At 43.3% G+C, this 18,953-nt stretch overlaps 1 protein-coding gene across 1 annotated transcript in view; it reads right to left on the reverse strand.

Annotated features, from left to right (window-relative positions):
- Positions 1-18,953, reverse strand: part of ALDH1L2 (aldehyde dehydrogenase 1 family member L2) — a 56,687-nt gene that overhangs the window by 30,952 nt on the left and 6,782 nt on the right. The window contains exons 2-3 of the mRNA XM_019543897.1: positions 5,282-5,426; positions 1,752-1,986 (exon numbers count right to left, since the gene is read on the reverse strand). Coding sequence (XP_019399442.1) covers positions 1,752-1,986; positions 5,282-5,426 — 380 coding nt within the window. The remainder of the gene's footprint in view (positions 1-1,751; positions 1,987-5,281; positions 5,427-18,953) is intronic.

The following is an 18,953-nucleotide window of genomic DNA, read 5'->3' on the forward strand; positions in this document are numbered from 1 at the left end:
TATGACCCCAGGTGACTTCCTGCCCTTTGGGCAGGGGGCTGGACTCGATGATCTCCCAAGGTCCCTTCCAGCCCTAATGTCTATGAAATCTATAAAGCCTCACAACATACCTACAGGGTAGGTAAGAAAAACCGAGTTAATCATAACTGAAATGCAGTCCATTTCAAGCTGGAAAAGGATCGCTCCTTAATAGAGTACAGCAATACTGCAGAAAGCTTTAGGACAGTAGTTGACAACCTTTTCAGGCCATGGGCCAGAATGACTGAGCTGGGGTCAGAGGCTAGCGGAAGGTGGGTGTTTGGACGTAGCCACTGCTGCCACCCCTTCTCCGTAGCTTGGCACAGAGGAAATGCTCACTGCTTCCCCTTGCCACCAAATGGGCCAGATCCGGGCACATCTTTAGCTGGTGCAAATTAATCATATAGCTGAGTTACTACAACCCCTGCTACATGTTACATATTACACAATTAACTGGTTAATTGTGCAATAAATTTAGACTGGCCACACATGCAAAGTAATTATCACATTCTAAAAATAACTATCCAGCTATAAAAAAGAGCCAACCAGCTATTAAGTTAGTACTTGAAAATGTGTAACAACTTTATAGGTGGTTTCTATCTAGATTTAATTTGCATGTGAACAGGGCCAGAACACATACATACGCTGCCCCCCCCATGTACAATGTATTATTTATATATTATTTGTATTAGTATGCTGGTTTGCATCAACTCAGGATTTCCCTTTGGCTAAAGTCAGTTCCAGAGTCACGTATGTTCCCGTTCTCTTTTAGCGCTGATAATTCTCAGCACTGCTGAAAAATCAGATGTAGGTGTCTCTAATTGTGCACCTAAAAATCAAGACACACAAAATTAGCGGACACTTTGACTATTTGGCTACAGCCTAATCCCCAACACTCTTTCTAAAAGGACAGATATGGTCCAGTAGTCTCTCTTCCCCTCCTCTCTCTAGTAGTCTCCAAGCTGTGATCCAGCTCATCCTAGACAAGGATCACAAAACAAGGACAAAAGCTGACATGACTGCAGACAAACCCATTGCAGAAAGAAGATTCTCAGACCCTGGAAATATGACCCTTGGTCCTAAGCTTCTCATATTTCTGGTTTTGCTTGTTCATACAGCAAATCCAAGAGAAGATTTAAAGGAGAAAAGCTACCTAGTAGTGATGACAACAGCAATATACACTGTAATAAGCTGTAGCAAATTCTAATTCTGGTGGATTTGACTGTGGAGCGACTATTAGCCTTGGGAGATCTGTCATTAAATCTTCTTGTACAGCAGGAAAAGTGAACCTGTGTGTATCTGTACAGAAAGAAGGGATGACACTTTACAGATATAATAAAAATGTTCAGATTTATGTAGTTTCCCTGGTTCCTGCAACACATATCTGAACCTCTCGCTTTATCTCTCTTCATTTAATATGAAGCTCCTTCTGTTTCTCATTACATTGTATAGAGCTATATGAGTAAAAATGAAGGAAAAGTGGTTCACTATTGATCTTCTCAAAGCATTAGCAATAACAGCAGTGGCACTCTCATAAATCTGATAAAAATCAGTCAAATGGAATGCAGGTATAGGGTACCAAGCAAAGGTCCTCAGCTGGTGTAAAGTAGTACAGCCCCATTTAAGTCAATGGAGCTATGCTAGTTAATACCAGCTGAGGATTTGGCACACTTAGCTGTAAAAGACATGGAAATCTAAATAGATTTGGTTTCTTTTGTAAAATAATATCTCACCAGTTGATAGCAGAAGCTCCTCTGTGCCGGGGAAGGATGGATGGGTGATAAATAATTGAGCCATGTTTTGGAAAGTCAATAACATCCATAGGGATGAACTGTGTACAGAATGGAAGGACATTCAACTCTGCTCCAACAGATCGATAGGCTTCAACTACTTCCTGGATTGACTTGCCCTTAACTCTCCATCTGGAGAACTTGAAAACAGGGGTGCCGTCTTTCTCCGCTGAAAGTGCTAAGGGACAAGAACATATTATGCTAAAAAAATGCTTCATGGCAAAAGTTAAAACGAGAACAGATTAGGAGGACATAGCATGACAGCTAAAACCTAATAAAAAGAATTAGATGGAAAACAACAGTGATTAAACTGATACCAACACATCTTTATAGTGCACTGTCCTGTATAGACTAGCTTGTGCCCACAGATTGCCTAGCCTGGAAAGATTCAAAGATAAACACAGCTTTTAAATGTTTCTTCTACATACCTCAAGGTACCAGGCAACTGGTGAATGCTGCAGTGCTGGGGCGCATGAAGCATCCCACAGAAGCACAGGGGGCTCCCCCGTGCACCCAGCAGCAGACTCGGCAGTGGGCCAGAAGCACTTCCGGTCCGCTTCTGGGTCTGCCGGGGAGTGCGCAGGGGGCCCCCTGCACCCCGTAGCTCAGTGACTGGTGCCTCCTAGGTATGGGGAGGCCCCCTGGACTCCTGTAGCTGACTGCTGAGGCGGGGTGGGGGGCACCCCCAGTGTGCTCCCTGGTGGACCCAGAAGTACTTCTGGTCCACTTCCAGGTTCACCACTGAGCACGTGGAGGGACCCCCCACACTCCTGTGGGACGCTGCATCTGCCCCAGCATCACAGCGAACATGAGCTGCGCTTGTACCTTGAGGTATATAGGAAAAACATTTAAAGCTGTCTCCATGTCTGAATCACTGATTTTCTGAATCAGCATTGAACCTTCAGATTCGGATTCGGCCAAATTGAATCGGAGACAGTGATCCAAATCAACGAATCAAATCACTGTCCCTGATTTGGGCCAAATCCAAATCAAATCAGGCCTGCTTTACACACTGCTAATAGCCTGATATTCAACTAGATACAATAGTAATGGATGGGATACATGTTAAAAGCAATTTAGAAGGAGTTTTTGTTCAAAATGTTGACACTTGCAAAAGTTAGTATTGAATAACAATAATACTTATTATTTGCCAAGCAGTAGTACCTACAGGCTGCAGTTGAGGTCAGGGCCCCATTGTGTTTGGTAGACACAGAACCCAAAAAGAAACAGGACCCTGCCCAGAAGTGTTTTATAGTCTATAAGGACAAAACACAGAGTGGAGGAGAAGTACTACTGTCCTTGTTTAACAAATGAGATGCTGTAGTACAATGAGATTCAGAGGCCTGATCAAGATCATGGAGGAAGGGATTGTGCCTGGCAATATGATGCCACATGGTAAACTTCCTAGTTTTTTAGTTTTTTTCCTTTCAAGAAAAGTCACATCAAAAGAGCATTATTGAAGTTGCAAAATCAAGCACTCAAAATGCCAGAATTAAGGTTGCCTGAGCAACCTAAATTGAACCCCCTTGTGTTTACACAGCATGATACAACCTTTACTGTTTTGAATGCTATTTTTTTCCATAGGACTCCACTCATTCTGTTCCCTGCCTAGTCAACATAGAGCTCTTATTTGATGCTAGATTTGATGCTCCTGGTGTACCTTGACTTTGATTCCATCTTCTAGCCTTGACTTGGTCCATGATTTGGATCTGCCCCTAGATTTCTCTTTGGATTTGGTAATGTAAGAGTGATGTTGTAGCTGTGATGGCTCAGAAATTATGTGAGAGGCAGAAATTTCTTACGGTGATAGCTCTTATTGGATCATCTGTGTAGTTGGGGTAAACTTAGACAAGATTTTGAATGCAAGACATTCTTCCGACCTGAGAGAGAATGTCTTGCATTCAAAAGTTTCTCTTTCATTGAACCATCTATGTAGTTGGGACAAAGATATTGCCCAAAGAAATCCTTGCCTTTGAATTTAGTAACTTGGTCTTTGATACCTGACCCCTGACTTGGCCTGTGGTTTGCCTCCTGCCTTGCCTAGGGGTTTAACCATTAGGCAAGACTGCCCACAACCCAGTCCTTGCAGAATCTCCTTAAGTAATCTGAGCATAAATATAGCAAAGTACCCACAGAAAGCAAATTCTAATCACCTGGTGTACTATAAACTAATTCCATGACTCATTTCAAATAAACAATTGTCTAAAATCCAGGGAAGTTTTCCCAGAGTGGTAACTGCTTATGTTGACACTTCCTTAGCCTGATTGAAGGACGTTTGTTTCCCTGAAAACTTGCAAGGAAGAATTTTTCCAATTATTTTAGTTGGTCTAATAAAAGTTATTAGATTTACCCAAAGAACCTTGTCTGCCTATTTTGAACAACAGCACAATTATGCATTAACTTCCCTCCCCATGCTTAATCTAATTATCACTTTCAGGATAGTAGACACCTTGACTAAATATTCCTAAGTATGAAAACTAATTTATTTATTTACAATTTTTTAGTTAAAATTTAATACATTTGAAAACAATGTGTAGGTTTGGGGGGCGCATTGGCTAAATAAGCAGTATTTATGGTTAACTTATTTCCTTAATAAAGGTCTTGTGTTAATACGTCAGAACCTGACAAAACACACTGAATGACTAGAAATACCACATGAAATGCAATTTTAAATTCTGATTAGTCACTCAAGTTAATGATACTTTGGCAGTTGAAACTCTTAATCATATTAATTAAACATTCTTGTTAATTAGCAATCACGTTACTATTGAGACGGCCCTTTCAAAGCAGCTCCTGGACTTGGGGAAAGAGCGATCCTGCACCTGCGTATGCACCAACAAGGTTTAGCAGTTAAGTAACTATTCCTTCAGAGGGACCAAACACCCCTGTATACCATTGGAGGGCATAACAGAATTTAATTACTTCCCTTACTCCCTTGGACAGCTACCTCTGCCATGGGTGGAATGAGAAGCAGGGGCTACAGACTGATACTTCCCCTCTAGGCAGGTGGGCAGAGAGGTCCAGGAGCCAGAAATGCATAGTGTCTTGGCTCAAAGCCCTACAGTGTGCCAAACAGGACAACTGTGTCGGCAAATTGGGTGATATACATTGTGCTACGTAGAAGCCCAACAGCAATTTACTTCTCCTCCAGAGCAAAGAAGAGGCCAGGAGGCAGACTGCAACACAGTTAAGTCACAGTCATCTGCTCAAACTACTTAGGCAACACAACTATGGACAGTCCCTTACAAAGGACAAATTTTACAATAATAGTCTAGCCCCAGATAACCAACACTGGAATTTAACTCATCATGGAGTTAAGAACCCTAGATTAACTCTTTTGTAATGCCAGGCTAGACTTGGGTACAAAACACAGCAAGATATACAAATCACTGCCTTGTGGACAAATGCCTTCTCACCCAGAAGCAACCTGTGTTTACTCATGAGCAGGACAGTACTGTGGTGGTGATACTTACCTAAAGGATCTGCTTGTCCATTCTTGTCTGGAACTGTGAAAACTCCTACGATTTTATGACCCTCTTTTCGCAGGTTACTGTAGACTTCTTGTCCAAAAAGACTCTGACCTATCAGGGCTAGCTTTAGTTTACGTTGACAATAAACCTATCAACAAGAAAGAAAGCAACTACATTTTGGTACGGATAAAAGATATGTTGATAATCATCATTCTCTCTTACTCTTTTCTTAGTCAATGCTTTTTTGTGCAACCGTCCCTGTCTCAATAGTTTATGAAGGAATCAGTTACAGGCATACCTCGTTTTATTGCACTTCACTTTATTGCACTTTGCAGATATTGCACTTTTACAAATTGAAGGTTTGTGGCAACCCTGCGTCAAGCAAGTCTATCAGCGCCATTTTTCCATCGGTGCCATTTGGCTCAGATGATGGTTAGCATTTTTTAGCAATAAAGTATTTTTTAATTAAGGTATGTACATTGTTTTTTAGACATAATGCTATTGCACAATTTATAGACTACAGTATAGTGTAAACAAAACTGTTATATACAGTGGGAAGCCAAAAAATGCGTGTGACTCGCTTTATTGCGATATTCGCTTTATTGCAGTGGTCTGGAACCGAACCCGCAATATCTCCGAGGTATGCCTGTATTAGTTTTTCTATTGAACTCATGAATGCAGATACTGTTCAATTTAGTGAGATTATAACTCTTAACATAAAAACGTCACTTGGTATTGTCACTGCTTTCTTTACTATTTCCTGAGCAGATGTTTCACCAGTCAGATGTTCTGTTTGTTACATGAAAGCATAATAGGATCTGCAGTCATTATTCTTACCCAGCTAAGCTAAGACACTGTACAGGCAGTCCTCGCACTTACGACACAATTGGTTCCTGAAAACCATGTCTTAAGTCAAAACATTGCAACTCGGAACCAATTTTCTCATAAGAAACAACGTTATAAATGGGGGATTGGTTCCTGAACCAAGGTCCAATACCCTATTTTCACCAAAAATACCCCGAATTTTGTACTCAATCAATTATAGATGAGTAATATAGCTACATTAATGTATTTATATTGTAAATAGCAATCATATTGATTTGGAAGGACTTCTTTGAGGTAACTGCTGGACGTTTTGAAGGGCTCTTGGTTGGACTTTTTGAAGGGCTCTTGGCTGGAATCTTCTCAGGAGTCTTGGCTGCAGATTTTTCTGAAACCTTGTCTGCTTTCTTTAAGAAAGTGTCCAAGGAAGTTTGGACAGATGTTCTCCAGGGAGATGAGCAATGCAGCAAACTTGTTCACTGGCGTGGCATCACATCAGATCAAGTGTTGTGAAGTCGAAACTGACGTCAGAAAGTTGAAACAGGGTGTCAATTTATAAACGTTGTAAGTGTGAAACGTTGTAACTTGAAACGTTGTAAGTCGAGGACTGCCAGTATATGAAATAGACTCACAATAAAATCCTTTCAGGTGAGGCTAAAGCTTCTGTAATATTCTCCCTAATTTCCAAATTTCCTATTTTATCCTTACTGGACACTTGATTTTTTCCCCTCAAGAAATGTACTGGCATTATAATATAGAATATCAGGTTCAACACTGTATTTATGCAAATCAGCCAGTGTGCCTATTGCTTCTTCCTACATCTGTGGTTTCCTCCCATGTATAACAGATACTTTTTAGTATATAAGAGAAATTTCTTTTGGGAAGGAGGACTAATTAGTTACATTTAGAGAACCAACACTAGGTATAATCCTGCTGCAGCGTTCCTAAATCCCTCAGACTTCTACTATAAACAAGTTTTATATTGCAAAGCGAGCAACCAAAAGTACATTTGTTTGTAGCAATCCTTCTGAGAGCCATAAACAGTTTTGTCCTAGAAACCAGATAGGTACATGTCAAGAGGCAGGACAGGTCATCTCACGTTATGGAGAGGGTACAATATCCTCACTACTTTTAAATGTCCGACAGAACAAAGGACTCCTGTCAGTGAAGACAAGGAGTTTAATGACGTCTGGGGGGAATTAGTTTGCCCCATCACAGCACTAATTTTGTAGTAAAGAATGGCCCATACAGGAACCACCAATTCCAAGATGGCAACACCTCTGGACAGGGAAAGACCAGGATAAGGATGTGGGACTAAGAAGATGTTTGACTGGAGATCTGACAGAGATTAAAAACAATGGACTAGAAGGGGCCTCTTGGATCACTGAGTCCAGTCTCCGATGTTCATAGGCAAACTGCTTAGCCACTTTGCAAATTCCTATGTCCCCCCATTACAGAAATAACTGAGTTAGAGGAATCAATATCCAGCCTAGAGGTTAATGAAAGATGGGTCAGTAGGAACAAATGCAAAACAAACTCAGACTGCAGGACAGAATGATAGGCCTTAAAAGCAGGTCAGAGAGAAATAATATCATGACTGTGTGAATTACTGACAGAAAAGGTACAGCCATTTGAGTTTTTTAAATGGCAGTGGGGACTTTGACAACACTGAACGGGAAATAGAGAGAGGATAGAGAATTCTACCTCTAAGTCTGCGCAGAGGGACTGAGCCTGGCATTTACGTCTAAAATGTTTAAATATACATCTAAAGAGATGCTACTTGGGAGGGCTAGACTGTTCAGTGAGCTAAAATGTGGGGTCACAGATGCCCTGATACTGCTGTTCCAGGCACTGATAAAGGATATCGTTAAAAGAAGAGCACATCTTATGCAACCCAGGACTTGGACCAGAGGGGGGAAAAAACTCCTGCTGTGACGCACTCTTTACCCTACAGCTGCTACATAATGGGCAAAAAAAAAAAAAAGTTTCTAGTATCTATATCTGGCAGAAGCACTTATTAACCACATTCAGTGAATCTCATTTAAGAGAATCTTCTTAGAGTGATATACAAATGAAATGGTATGAACTTCAGCCACTCATCATTTTCGCTTTCATCTCATACTTTCCATAACTTTCTATACTGCTGTCACTTATATACTGCTAATCAATATCAGCTTCCTCTAGTTAACCAAAGGAGGAGATCCCACCCCCCTATTGGCACACTGCACTTGACTTACTCATAATTATGTACCACAGTTATTAAACCTGTACAGCAGCTTTTCTTGATGAGGTTTTGTTACCTTTATCTCAGAAGCTCTAAATGTACTTCTGGAGGCCTGTTCAGCCTCAAAGGAATAGACTTAGCCATTACAGAAATGGTAACTCCCCAGATAATGGCTGATGTTCAGCTGAGTTTTAATAAAACTATATATACATCAGAGACCAATATCTCTCGTGTTCCATTTACCTGAAGCCAAAGAGTATCTTCCTACCTCCTGCAGTGCAAAAGATAAGTGACAGGCCCATTTTAATCCTAATTTGTGATATGAAGACTCCTGCTAAAACTATTACTCGGAGATTGGAAAAACTTATTATGTAAAATGTACAAGTAAATTAGGAAAAATTGATAAAACTGAGGTGTGGGTCAAACAACAGAGGTTACTTGTTGAAACCAATGCAGTGCTACAGCATTTGAGGGAACATTTGCCAGGGTTCTCGCTAGACACTGAAAAAGCCATTGATTAAAACTGCACAGCATTACCCTTTTTTACAGTCTGTGAAAGGATGGGATTCAGTGCTGATTATCAGTGTAACTGAACAGCTCTACAATGACCTCCTACTGCCTGGTGATCACCAGCAACTATATTTTAGTACCATTCCCACTGTAGAGACAAACGCACTGGAATCACTGGCATACGCAATCTAAGGCAGTACAGATATAATGGATATTGAAACTGGCCTCACAGAACACAATTTTGTTGCATAAAGAAAATGCACTTGGGTCTCTCTTCATGTGGATTTTTTTGTGCCAATTCGCTTATATGCCAACAACCTTACCTATACCAGAAACTCGTTTTGTGCAAGAAAAATTCGATCTTATCTAAAGAAGCATGCAACGCTGCTAGGCAGTGATGCGCGTGCGGGAGGGTGAGTGAGGCAGGTATGCAATGCCATCACTTGCCTCAGTCTCACATTGTCCATTGTTCCATGAAGTACTACGCTACTTGCACTCGCATTGTGGTGCATCTATTTGCCTTTATTATTGGATTCAGTGACATGTCGTCTAAGCGACCTTGTAGTGCATTTCCTAACCCTTCTCCTGAGCTTGACTTGCGTGAAATGAAAATGGAGGCTGGTATATATCCCTATTAATTGCATGTAATAATGGATTCACTTTATGTGTGGGGGGGGGTTGGAACACAACCCTCGCATAAAGAGAGACCCGAGTGTTTACTCTCTAAAAGGCCAGGACCCCAATTATTAGAACTCATCAAAACATTTGGGCATCATGTCCGGACACAAGATTAATGGGAACAAATCAGAGGCATTAGCACTAACTAAATACAAGTACTGGGCTCAGCTTTGCTTAATGAGATTTCCAAGGTCAGTTGGGGGCACTGAAGTATACATAAATACTAATCCCCAGCTAACCAAAATAAAATGTTAAAATTAGCGTAGCCACAACTACCATGCAGATCATCACTGGCCTGAGGAAATGTGAAGCTGTCACTCTCAGCCAATTAATACAGATTAACTCAGATTACTTGTAAATCAGGGTTTGGTAATGTTTTTAGGCTGAGCACCTAAAAAACCTGCACCCTAGACTTTGAATGTGGTGGCGTACCAGGGCAGATAGTGGTGGAGCTGCAAGGGGCCCAATCCTTATCATGGCAGTGCAGCCCTGGCCCTTTTCCCACCGTGCTCCCTGAGGTGCACATACAGCCACTGCCAGCAACAAGCTGAGCCAGGGCTCCAAGCCCCAGTCCAGCAGCTTGCGGCTTGCCTTTTGCAAGAAGCCACCTCCACATGAGGGGAGAGGGAGTTGCTCCAGTGGTGAGGCTGTCCCCCAAGAGGGCTCTTCCAGGCAGCAGCTGCTGCAGCCTTCCATTGCCCTCTCCTCCCCTGATTGCAAGACACTGGCTGCACAAAGGGGCAGAGCACACACACAAAAATGGCGCAAGAGAGAGAGGGGGAAAGTTTGCAGTTGCTTCCCCCACACAGAGCAAAGATTTATAATCCAGAGCCACTATTCAAATGAATACAACCCAGATGCATGGGGGCAGCATGCTGGGAGGGGAGGGAAAGACAAGGGAGAGCTGTTGCTGGCTGCCAGCTCTGGGCACTGCAAGCCCGGCCAAATTAACACTGAGGCAAAACAGGCACATGCGTAGGGCCCTAACTGAAGAAAGGGCCCGGTTCTGCTTATTTTACATATTATAATTATTGAATGAAAAAAAGTAATATAAAAATACAGTATTAAGTAGGGGGCCACAGGTCTGTTTGCCTAAGGCCCACTAAAGGATTAGTCCGGCCCTGACTGTAAGGCAGGGAGCATGAGGCACCCGCACAAAGGAAGCCCACGCAGTGGGCACATAACCCCCACTGCAAAGAAAAGGCAGAGGAGCAGGGCTGGGGTGTATAATTAGCCCAGGCTGATCTCAGCAGACAGCTGTGAGCCTACAAGCAGCTGCACCAGGGTCAGGAGCCCTGGCCCAGCTCCCTGCTGGCAGTCGCTACAGGGAACGCAGCAGGGAAGAGGCGGAGCTGCACTGTCCCAGGGCCCTTTCCTGCCCTGCACCCTGAAACATGTATAGTAACCACCATGGAGCTGGGCTGGGGTTCTGGACCCTGATGCACGGGTTGCAACCTCCCGGCTGCCTGCCACATCCAGCCTGGACACTGGACAGCTGTGCCTGCCACAGAGCCCAGGCTGCTTGCAGCAGGGCTTGCACCCTCCCTACCACCTGCTGCAAGCAGCCTGGGTTCTGTGATTGGCAGCATCTGTCTGGAGCCTGGATCAGCTTTGGCATGCGGTGCAAAATTGCATGCACGCTGGGGATTGCTGACCCCTGCTAAACATCCTTAGGAGACTCCTACTCCAAATATACCAACAGTGTTTATTGAATATGTATGTTTTCCTTAAAATTTTGGAGGGGGGGATGAGGAACCAGTGGTACACCCACTTTAAGAGACGTCTGGTACCAGATGAAGTAGTGTGTGAGGTCTAGATTTCCCAAATCTGAAGACGTACAACAATGTCTTTATAATAAGCCAGGCAACAGCCATGTCATATTCAAAGAACATATGCAATCACAAATCGAACACTTACGTGAGTGAGTACAGAAAAGGAGCTGGGCACCATTCATCACCTGTAGCTACTTCAAGCTTTAGACACTGGGCACCTCTACACTGTGGGTGCCTCTGACTTCCAAAAGGTCTTTGATCTAGTAACCCACAATGTCTTCGTGACAAAATTGGAAGATTGTGGGCTTAACTCCAAGACAGTCAGGTGGGTGAGAAACTGGCTGCAGGATAGGACCCAGAGACTCATAGTGAACAGATCTGTGTCATCCTGGCAAGAAGGGGCCAGTGATTGGTCCATTACTTTACAGCATTTTTATTAACAATTTGGATGGGGAGGTGAAGAGCTCACTGGCCAAGTTCATGGACAACCCCGAGTTATGGGGGAGCATGGTTGCACTTGAAGATAGACTACAGATACAGGCAGACATAGACAGGCTAGCAAGCTGGGCGGATCAGAACCTGCTGAAGTTCAACACCGAGAAACCTAAAGTGCTCCACCTCAGGACGAGCAAACCCAACACACTTACAGGCTTGGCGGCACCATACTGACTAGCACCACGAATGAAAGGGACCTCCGGGTAATAATAGATCACAGTATGAATATGAGCCGAAGGTGTGATGCTGTAGCCAGCAGGGTATATAATACTCTGCCATGCATCAATTGATGCATTTGCAGCAAAACCAAGGAGGTGATTCTTCTGCTCTACTCGGCACTGGTGAGGCCGCAGCTGGTACTGTGCCCAGTTCTGGGCACCGCACTTTCACAAGGATGTGGACAAGCTCTGTGGTTACAGGGCCAGTACTGGGAGGGTCTTCCCCCATTTTCATGGGGCCCGGACTGGGAGATCCTTATCTCCCAGTGCTGGCCCCATGACCACGGAGCTGGCACTGGGAGATACGGATCTCCCAGCCCAGGTCCCACAACCATGGGGCTTGGGTTGGGAGAGAAGAATCTCCTAGCACTAGCCCCATAACAGTAGAGCTGGCTCTGGGAGACAAGGGCTAGGGCTGGGAGCAAGGAATCTCCCAGTGCCACCCCCATGACCATGGAGCTGATGTTAGGAAAAAAAAACCTCTCAGCACCAGCCACGAGACCATGAAGCTGGCACTGAGAGATAAGGATCTCCCAGCCTGGATCCCATGACTGTGGAGCTTTAAGAATCTTCCAGTGCCAGTCCTGCAACTACACAGCTGGCACTGGGAGATAAGGATCTCCCAGCCCTGGCCTCACAATTGTGGAAGCTCCCTGCTGGCAGGGCAGGGGGACACTGTCCCCACCCCCTGCTACCCAGGAGCACATTTGCTCCCAGTCAGGTGTCTACACGTGCACTACCGCGCAGTAAGTAACCTTGAGTAAATAAATCAGTTCCCTGAAATACACAACAAACTACTACATGGTAAGGAAGATTCCACTGCAACCCACTTCACAAATTATACGAAATGGCCCATTTCATATTGTATTTCATCTGCACAGTTGGTCCCAGACACAGGAGTTAGAGTCAGTAGAACCTTCATGAACATCAATTAGGAAAATTACTGTCAGGAGCATATTTAGGACCACCTTATGCCCTTGGATAGGCACATAAAGCGTCTATACATGAGTAGCCAGGCTGCTCCACTGTACTGTAATTACAGTGTGTTGGAGCAGGCTCAATTAACTGAGTTTGCTCAAGCATGGTAAGTACCATGCTCCAGCATCTCATGTATCAGCATCCCTGTACTTAAAAATGGTGGTGGGAGTGCTTTAACTAAAGCTCCAACACACCCCTTTGTCTGGGACCAACTGTGTAGATGAAATGCAATTTGAAATGGGCCATTTCATAGAATTTATTTAGTGGGTTGCATTGAATGAGCTTTAAAGTGGCCCTGTCACCATTTTTAAACCCGGGGATGCTGATACATGAGACACTCCAAGCACTTCAATTAGAGCAGCTCTCAAAGTGCCGACTTTCCCTTCATTCCCACAGCATGCATATAAACGCCCATATCATTTGCACTGAATGCAACAAAAAATGAGAATGCAGGTTCCCCCTGATTTTCAGATACATGCCCGAAGTCCAGGCACAGAGAATCCCCTGCCAGGGGATTCCTAGGATGCACTTCTGCAAGCAGAGGAACCCAGACAGGCACTCCCAATTTTGTGCATCCCAGGAATTCCTCTGCAGGGGAATTCTCAGGACATGCAGGATTGGCCCCCAGAAGCCCCAAGAGTACCAGGCAGGGAAGATGGAAAGTATGGGAAGCTCTGGACTATCCACATTCTCCCACCTTAAAGACAAATGCCAAAAGGCAGCACAAATTTTTACTCCCTATTGTCCTGACCATAGTGTGGATATCTGTTTGCTTGGGATTGATGATGCCACAAAAACTTTTACGGTGGCACAAAGGCAATTTTTTTTGCAGCTTCAGACTTCATTCTGCTATGCTAAACAAGCCAAAACTTTTCAGTTTCCATCCTATGATCATCTCTTCACTCCCCTGATCATCCTAGCTCCAATCTGATGTCATCTTTCTTACAGGTGGGTGATTAGAAATGTATACATCATTTAAATGAGCTCTCACCACTACCTTGTACAATGGAATAAATACTTCCTAACTCTTCTAGAAACACTTTGATTAATATATCCTAGGACCATACCACAAGTACACTGACACAAAAGATCTTTTGAGATTTGTATAATCTTCCTTTTTCAGTTTACTCATTATTAAACACAAACTAACAGTTACTGAAGGAAACAAAAAATACCCAACTATATCAATGATCATCCACAAATGAAGATCGATTAAGAACCATCAGAAGAATCAAAACTCATTTTACTTTGGAAAAAAAGTAAGATGTGACTGGAAAAAATGATATTTGTTAAAAAATAGTAAGATGTTTTGTAATCTAACAGGCAGCCTTAAATGGCCAAACTTTTAAAGGGAGCTCCATGGAGGCAAAAATTGTGTATGGAGTTTTCTATCTTCATATTTTAAGTTTCTGCATTTAGTATTCTGAGACTAGCTAACTTGCCTGTACAACTGTCGTTTGTACTTGGAAATTCAATGGAAATTCAATTTTCTGTTTTGGCTTGAAAACTTAGGAAAGAAAAACTTTCTGAGAAATGTTGGAGGCTGTGTTTGAAGTGAGCAAGTGTTATCAAAACTAAGTAAATAGGTCTTTGAAACTATTTTTAGGGGAAAAAAAACAGTTCAATATATTGATTCAAAAAGAACAGTTTTTCCATGAACATGCAAACTTTTGACAACATATGTATCCCATACTTCCAGATCTGCATCTCTATTTGTTAATAATTTACATATGTATAAATCCAATTCTCATATTACATGGGGCTGCACACCAGTTAAGTTTATAAATCATGAGTTTCTGTAAATCAGTGTAGCTCCAGTGAAGCAACACTAAGTCAGTTCATGTTGAACATGAGTTATTAATGACCCTGTTGCAGGATGGGTCCTGAGGGCTGCCATGACACCCCCTCTGGGCCACCCTTGTCTTGCCCCTACTCTTGACCCTCATTCTATCTCACGTGCCATGCCTTGATATTCCTTCTGTGTTAATTAGGAGGCTACCCCTGAGTCCTGGAGTGATCTCTTTGATGCCTAGCAGACTCAGTCAGTCTCAAGTTTCTGGGACACTCATCAACTAACATAACCTAGCCTATTTTCTGCATGTGGTTCATGTGCCCCATTGGAACTATTCATACCTTGCTGGCACAACTCAAATTTGGTAGTCACACCTCATGACTCTAGTGGCCTTAATCAAACCTAAAGGGCTCCAATTGTAGCCTCCAGCCTCCCCCATATCCACTCCCATGCTTCGCAGATGTCACTCAGTTGTCCTTCACTCTCCTGTGCAGGCTCACCTCACCTCACTTCGGCCTATAGGTAACTCTGGCTGTAGGTCTTTAGCCTGGGCTCACTTGCTCTGACCAGGCTTCTTGGTCCCGGGCTTTCTCTTTATCAGAGCTTAGACTGTGGCCCCGACAATTGCCCCCTGTCCTGATATCCCTCTTCTCCTCTCTCTCTCTAGCACCTCTGCCCCTGGCAGGGTTCAAAACCCAGCGTGCCTCTCAGGCACCTCTGCATGGTCACCTTAGTCCTTACCACCCCTACAGCCAACATCCAGTCCTCTGGTTATTAAACTTAAGGCCAACAAAAAAGGCACAACCTGTCCAGGTACTCAAAAAACAAAGGAACAAGATGAACTAAAATCATCCCCACTCTGACTGAACTTCAAAGAAAAAAAAGGAGGTTTCTTTGCCTGCCTGCTAGAGCTCCCCTTACTTCCACTCCAGGCTCCCCAGAAGCCTGTTGGAGATATCCTCATTCTCCTCATTCTCTCACTGGTCCATTCAGCCCTGCTTGGTTTCAGTACACCTGTAGCAGCACTGTCAGTGACACCTGATACCCCTGCCTCCTCTTCTGCTTCAGCTACTTTCTTTCAGGGGTATTTCCCTGGAAACCTTATTGTCCATCTCCCCTCCCATATAGTTTTTGTCTGAATGCCTATCCCTTCTGGCTGCAAAGGCTTTTAAAGGGCCCTGCTTGTCCCCCAGTCTTCTCCCAGTAACAGGATATGGGTTCCCTGTTACACACCCCAGAGTCATTATTGACCCCACATTTCTCTGTGCATAACATAGTACTAAGCTAGCAAATGGTTAGGGATTAAACAGGATGAAATCTTGAAAAAGGCTGAAGTACAAAGTGGTAGAATAACAAAATAAAAGCAAAAATGTTTAAGTCACACACCAAGGTATACTGCTAAATTACTGCACACCAAAAAAAACCAGTTTGGCAACGTATCAACTATAACCTCCAACACATGTGGAAAGTGATGCAAGCAGAATGATTTCTGCAGCATTATGGATTTGACAATTTCTCCAAGATCTGTTATTCTTGGACAATTTCTCCAATGTATATGACACATATATACTTTCCATTAACATCTGGGTTATATATGATAATTTACTAGTACTGCGTTATCACTTAAGTTGTACCCAAAAGAAAGCATGAGCAAAACCCACACCATGCACACAACTTCTCTTGAGTTCAAGGAAATTCCACACATAGGGGGGTTTGTTGGATCAGGTCACAAATCCAGTCTTCATTTCTGTTTGCTTCCTCTTGTTTTATTAAAAAAAACCCCAAAACAAAACAGAGTGAGTGACCTAGTGCAGAATCTTAAACTGATGTTATTTTGAAAGAACTTCTTCAAGCTCACTTGACACAAGAGTCTACAGATACTTGCAGCAAAATTATATGGGGGGTCAGAGAAATATGATATATAATATTTCAGGGTTTGTTGCATTCTTGTTCTTATCTACTCATTTAACCAAGAAGAAAATAAATATAAAAAGGCCTACATATATTAACAGTCCTACAAGTGCAAGTAAGTGTCATGTCCAGAGCGAATACTAAGGAGGGAAAAACATGTTCATAAGATGCAACATACACAGGGAAGACTATCTATCTATTTATCTATCTATCCACACACACACACACACACACACACACACACACACACATACATATATACATACCCACATATACATACATACTATATATAATACACACACACATATACATACATACACACACGCGCGCACACACATACCCACACACACATACACATAATATGAAAATTCAATTCAATGTTATAAATTATAATTGTTCCCTGAAATTGGGGTGTGTGTGGGTATGTGTGTGGGTGTGGTGAGGCAGAGGGAGGGAAGTAAGGGAAAGAGGGGAGCAGAGGGAGAGGGAGAGAGATTTTTACTGGCGTTGATTTCAGTCCAGACTTCTGGAGATCAATTTTCAGGCAGACAGCCGTCTTCCCACTTGATCATGCTGTCACACATGAAACAGAGCACTGTTTAGGAGCAGGGGGAAAAAATCAGACCCAAACTGAATACAGCAGCCTCTGGGAATGTTCCTGGCTGGATTACCCAGTGTCTGAAGCATCCTGCCACCTCACATGATTTCCAGGGTTACATGACTATCAGGCCAGAAAGAAGAGCTTAGTTTGAGCATCCTGGCTTATTGCTAAAACTTCACAGGGCACCTCTGGAGCTTAATCCGACATCAGGCAGGCAAATGTCCTTTCTGCACCGACTACCATTGTCCTAAGGGCAGGGCCTGCCCTGCGACTGGATTTTGGAACTCTTTTTTCAGGGCTGGAAACAGAGGCACTTTTTTTCTCATTGACAAGCAGCAGAAGAGGCTCTCAGAGCACATTGCCAGGTCTTAAGTATTAAATTATTGTATAGGAAGCTCAGAATTACTGTATTTGCTGAAAAAAACTATTGTACACTGAAAAATTATGCAATACGTTGTCTTCTTATTTACTATATATTGCTCACTAGAAGCCGCCAGTGAGTAAGTGAGAACTGGGTCATTAAAGTTGAAGGATTTGCTAAAATCAAATGGGGGCATCTGAGTCTCAAGACTGTCAGGCTTGGGCCTGCCCCTAGGATGCCTGCCACTGGATTTGGGAGTATCTGAAGTCTCAGGATGGGAGTCTGGGATGGAGGATGCTCACAGGTGTAAAACCATACAAGGTGTTCAGAATGACTGAATTCTGCCTGCTCAGTCAATATCGTTTTTGGAATGATTGAGTTCTGCTCAACTGGTATGATTTGGAATTGGTTTGGCTCATTTAAACTGGAACACAAGATATCATATGATATAATATGATATGATATAATATGATATAAGTATATCTACATTGAGTTTTGCTCAATTGATATGATTTGTAACTGATTTGGCTGACTAGACCTGGAACATAAGATGTATTATATATATCTATCTATATCTATATTATATATATATCCATATTGAGTTCTGCTCAGTTGATATGATTTGGAATTGATTTGGCTCATTTCACCTGGAACATGAGATATGATATGATACGATATGAGTATATCTACATTGAGTTCTGCTCAATTGATATGATTTGGAACTGATTTGGCTGATTGGACCTGGAACATGAGATGTATTATATCGATCAATTGATAGCTATCTATCTACCTATATACTGAATATACGTTCAGGCAAGCAGTCACAAGAAAGTGCTGCTAGCTAACCCAAAAGTCAATTAAGTCTCCCTGAGAATGACCTGGGTTTTACATGCCCTGTATCAATCAGCTGCCTCAAAAAAGCAGCGGCAGACTCTCCAGACGCCTGCAGAATGGTGTTCGCACCCAACAGCTCGCAAAGAGCTATCATTTCTCCAACCATTTCCTTGGTCTAATAAAAGCGATCCCATCTACACAAAGAGCCGTGTCTGCCTAGGGTGCATTGAGAGCGCTCCTTTTGCTGTTATCGATGGCACCTTTGTAACGGGCTGGCATCACCGTCCAGACACCAGCAGTAGGGTACACGTGGCAACCCCGAGCCCCACCACCCCAGGGGATGCCCGGGGCAGCCCCGCGGCCGCTGTCCGGGAGTCCCGGGAAGGGGCAGAGCATCCCTGGCCGGCAGGTCGCCGCCCCGCCGGGTCCCGGTGCCGGCGCACCCGTGCCCGGCCGGTGCTCGCTGCCCGCCCGCGCGC

The sequence above is a fragment of the Crocodylus porosus genome, unplaced genomic scaffold (genome assembly GCF_001723895.1).
Source record: "Crocodylus porosus isolate Cpor-Errol unplaced genomic scaffold, CroPor_comp1, whole genome shotgun sequence".
NCBI lineage: Eukaryota > Metazoa > Chordata > Crocodylia > Crocodylidae > Crocodylus > Crocodylus porosus.